Below are 4,753 nucleotides of genomic sequence, written 5' to 3' on the forward strand. Positions count from 1 at the left end.
CCAGGGCTGTGGCCTTGGTCCTAAAATAAAGTCAGAGTTGATTTTTCCTTAAACCTAAGACTCAGTCGTCCTATTGCGAGCTTCCTCAACACTATAGTGTAAGCAAGTAACGGAGTAAATACCTGGCCCGTTACAGCCACGGCTGGACGGACGCTTGTTAGTCCAGCCTTGGGCTCTCAGCTCACGCCACACCGACCGCCAGGAAAGGTCACTCGACGTCACGAACTTGTTTGTGTCGGGCTCGCACCATCTTGTGTCTCCACTTGTGTCCTAGGCGCGCAAAATCTCGAATGAAAAATATCCCTCCGTCGGCGAGTGGCTGTCAGCCGTTACATGTCAAATTTGCTGATGCGCGTCAAAGTTGTTTGTTTCAATTTTCTAAAATATGAGCGACTTTCTCTTGCCAGAAGACAGATCGGGTTTTGCTTATGTAACAGAAAAAGATCATTTTGCCAAGATCGCTTATCTTAAAGTTTGTATACCCGCTGGCGAGGAAAAATACGCTCAATACAATTTCAAGTCTAAATTGCTCTTATGCAGCATAATGCAGTTTATGAAAAAAAAAACTGCATTATGCAGCACGTCGGGGTTATTTATGCATTAATCGGGAATCCTGTTTACATATGAGAGTAATAACAAAAACACCAAGGTAATATCACCATCTGGTCACAGCAGCTATATTCCTAGGAAGCAAGGCTCACTTCACAACATCACGAACTCGAATGAGTCGGTCCCTCATTCGAAAACGAAGCTTGCGTTGATCAGGGCTGAAGGTGATCATGTAGGATCTGAATACTGTAGCTATTTGTTACTGTTTTCTTGCAGGTTTATCGCGGCCGACGGAAATGAATTTGTCTTGATAGAAACTTATAAATTATCTCGTTGTCAATCTCGACCAAATTTACATTTTGGAGCAGACACTCACTTACAAGGTACCCTATTGACATGTACAGCACTATTCACTTGTATTTCTCTGGAGTGACTGTGTAGCCGGTATGACCTTTATTATTTAGGATGACGTTACACCCCCTTTATTAAATACTACAGTTCTGTAGTAGCCTAGATAGTAGGAGTAAAAAAGGCGGAAAGCGGTCTTTCGACCAGATGACTAGCGAGACAATTGTCTGTTCAGCGGATTACTATTGTAAGTTACTGCAGCTACTGTTACATTGCACAATGTAACAGTAGCGAACACTTTCAAAAAGGGCAGATTTCATTGAATCCGAACACGAAAAAAAGATTACAAATAAAGCAAATCAATATGGATAAAAAAGAAATTTAGCAGAGTATCAGTGCTTCTTCTTCCGAATTAGCTCATCACGAGCCCGAGCCAGCTCCGAAGAAGTTCAGACAAAACTATCATCCGAGCATCGGATATGAGGCGAAACCACGACGAGAAGCATGACTGCAACTCATAGAAAATACAAAAATGTTTTGCTTTCTGGAAGTGAAACAACATAGCTAACTGGCCACTTCGAGAATGCCGGTTGACTCCCGACCGAAATTGTCGTTTTTTCTTCAGTCAAGCCGATAGTGACATTTTTTTCGCTAATTACTGGGAGGACGGCGATGAGTTTGGATACGCCCGTAATCCATCGTCGCCCATCGACTCGTCTCCTCGAGCTCTGCACAAATCGTTCCACGATGGACACTTTCATGGTGGTATCTTCGAGGTGCGTCCAGCGTCCATCTGTGCCGAAGTTGCCCGAGCCGAACGTTGTCTCGAATCGAAAGTAACTCTGAAGCAACTTTTTCGATCCATAAACTCTGGAATCGGACAGACTCCGTTTTGTCTTCGAACAGGCAGGTCAGTCGCTGCTGTGTGGTGCTCCGATCCGTGCACGGCACTCAGTAGCTGCCCGAGATGAAGTGTCGACGCCATCTTCCGTCTGTACGTTCGACACTTCCAGCACGGCCGCGTCCGAGTCCTCGCGCTTCTCCGACTCGCCGTCGAGCCAAAAACTCGGAGACCTACTGACCCAAGTTGTGTGTGACGACTCGGATCAAGTTGCGCTTGCACAGCGTCGTGCTGCCTTCCTGGTGCTCGAGCAGCTTCTGCTAATTGACCAAAAACAAGACCAGAGATGAATGCCAATCTTCTCAACGCTGCGAGTGACCGTCAACAGCCAACCGAAGCAGCCAAGCGAGCGATGGACATCTCGAAACGTCCGACGGAGCTGGACGCCTGCAAGTTCGCGAGTGCCGACTCCCGTCCGTATCCGATGATGCCGGCTCTTGTCCAGAACGAAGAAGAGTCAAAGGAGGGGGAGCCAGAGCCGAATATCTACCCCATTCCAGCGAACGAGGAGGTTCGCATGGCCGCGATTGAGCATTTCCGTCTCCACGACGTCGCCAATGTCTCTGAACTCAACGTGATCTGCTCACTGGCTGCGGCAGAAATGAAGGCCCCTCACAGCGTCGTCACACTTGTTGAAACGTGATGTGGTGACTCTGCTGGCGACCAACGCACCGGAATACTGGGACGTCGGTACCGGTAATCCGCGCGAGCAAACATTCTGTCAGCACTTTGTCATGGACGATAAGCCGTTGCTCGTCCGTCACGCTGAGGCGGATATGCGGTTCTACCACATCGCGCCCGTGACGATGCGCAGTCTTCGGTTCTACGCTGGTTTCCCCGTGTCGATCCCGTGTGTGCCAAGAGCTCCGGGACAGCCTGAGAGAGTCGTCATTGGCGCCTTGTGTTGTCTTGATGAAAAGCCCCACGAGATGACGAGGTCGCAGTACTGGAAGCTCATGAAACTTGCGGAAGCAGCCTCCGCCATCCTGGAGAAGACTGCGACAGAATACATCGCTGACCCTGAGAATCACCCACTCGGACAACAAAGAACCGGAGTCCTAAAGCCTAAGGGCAATGGCACGGGAATGGTTACTTGCTAACCGCCACATCGAGGTCCAGTGATGGATGGTGCAGAAGTACATTGTTTTTTTGTTAATGATTTGAATCAATTAACGTACGAAATCATTCTAGAAAATGTGCACGCAACATTGGAAAACCGAATAGAAAGGCAGCAATTGCAAAAACAATTGCGTCGCTGTGACATTATATAAAATCTTTCGTAAGCAAGATTTCAAAATAATGAACAGCACCGGAGGGTGCTACATGTAGTGACGTAAGGTCTAGTATTGTAACTATCGGCGATTGCTTATCTTAATATTTGTAATGATATCTTGATATTCGCGAATATGAATAAAAAGAGTTACTATGCTTGTTTGACAACTCATTAAAATAGTAAGAGTAATTATAATGACTGATACTCGATAGTATATATACAGGGCTCCCGATAATGGCATTAATCGCAATCAAATTTCGAGGGTCTTATACATTATGCATTTGAATCTATGAAACCCGTCCACGCATTATGGCCATTAATGGAAACCACATATGAGACTGCGTCAAACAAAATGTTACTTATGAACCTTTGAGATAATCGAGCTTAAAGCTGGCCAATTGATTTTCGCACTTGACCGAAACAGTGACATTTATTGTAAACTTCCATAAAAAAACCGTAAAACTACCCTTATTCAATTGCTTTTAGCAAGAGCTTTTAAATAACACCTAAATCATTAAAATTAAAAAAATATTGAGCTCACAACACTCCTAAATGTATCGTCATTTCAAGGGCCCATAAATGATGATAATATTTTTGAGCGACCACAACTTCTTCAATTTATAGCATTCTGCAGCTTATAAGGGCTCAAAAGATAGAGGAGACACCCCGCTTTCGTTTAGAGTGCTTAAATCGCGATTCGTACTTAGGTTCATAAGTAATATTTTGATTGACGCGGTCTCATATGTGACGGCCTTTACATACAAAAACTAGTTTTAAAGTGTGAAGACATAATTTTTCTTCCCATACATTATGCATTTTCAACCGCGCTCATTAAAAAAAAGTACATTAACCCCTCCAACCCGGAGCGATTTTTTGCTTTTTCTAAATTGCATATGCAACTTACCATGATTTGATGCTTGTAAATAAAGGGTTGGGCCACTGGCGGGAAATGGGGTAAAGTCAGTCGTGAATGGGTATGGACCAGACTAAAGTGTCCATAAGGTGCATATTGGGAGCTGAATTGACCTGGACAGTCTGCATATGCAGCATTACAGGACCGGTAGTAGACAGACGCTGTACAGATACGAGCCATCCGCATCGGTCTGTGCATTTGGTAGAGTTTTCATTTTTAGAAATTTTGAGGTGAAAACCTCCCATACAAAGTGTCATTGTGTCCGATGGGGGGTCGCCCACAGAAAGTAACGCTATCAGATGATGCGGTGCTGGCAGCTCGAGGTACGTTTTACTCAAATCAAGTGAAAAGATCTGCTGACAAAAGAGTCAGATGGATTAGGCACAGTGTCAGATGAGCCAGCAATACCTTGTGCGGGACGCAATTATCTTGATTTCTTAGACTGCATATATTCTGCTCAAAGTTCTTTATATAAGTAACACCAAGCACAGCAATGCAGTTTGCCAGCTAACTGTCTGTCCTACGTCGCTTTCCTCTACTAGCCGGATCCAGTGGTGTGAAAGGCGTGACAGGCTTTCAAGGCGTTGACGGAGCTCCAGTCGACGTGTCTGCAGCCCGACGCACTCTGATATTTCTACCAGTGTCGACCGGAACCAACTTGCCGTCCATCCACTCTCGGTGCCAGATATCCCAGCATGTCATAGCTACTCCACGTATCTGTCGGCGCGGCTTCATACACAGGAACATTGGCCCCGTGCTGCTGCATTCT

At 45.7% G+C, this 4,753-nt stretch overlaps 2 protein-coding genes across 2 annotated transcripts; both read left to right on the plus strand.

Moving 5' to 3' along the window:
- Positions 1 to 1,569: 1,569 nt before the first annotated feature.
- Positions 1,570 to 2,441, plus strand: PITG_19080 (uncharacterized protein; the record flags this gene model as incomplete). Its single annotated transcript, XM_002997017.1, has 2 exons — positions 1,570 to 1,673; positions 2,078 to 2,441. The coding sequence occupies 2 exons, from the start codon at positions 1,570 to 1,572 to the stop codon at positions 2,439 to 2,441; spliced, it is 468 nt and encodes a 155-aa protein (XP_002997063.1).
- Positions 2,442 to 2,727: 286 nt separating this feature from the next.
- Positions 2,728 to 2,898, plus strand: PITG_19081 (uncharacterized protein; the record flags this gene model as incomplete). The annotated part of the gene is made up of 1 exon (XM_002997018.1): positions 2,728 to 2,898. One exon carries the CDS (start codon positions 2,728 to 2,730, stop codon positions 2,896 to 2,898), a length of 171 nt encoding a protein of 56 aa, XP_002997064.1.
- Between the last annotated feature and the right edge of the window lie 1,855 nt (positions 2,899 to 4,753).

The sequence above is a fragment of the Phytophthora infestans genome, genomic scaffold, assembly GCF_000142945.1.
Source record: "Phytophthora infestans T30-4 supercont1.91 genomic scaffold, whole genome shotgun sequence".
In the NCBI taxonomy this organism is placed as follows: Eukaryota; Oomycota; class Peronosporomycetes; order Peronosporales; family Peronosporaceae; genus Phytophthora; species Phytophthora infestans.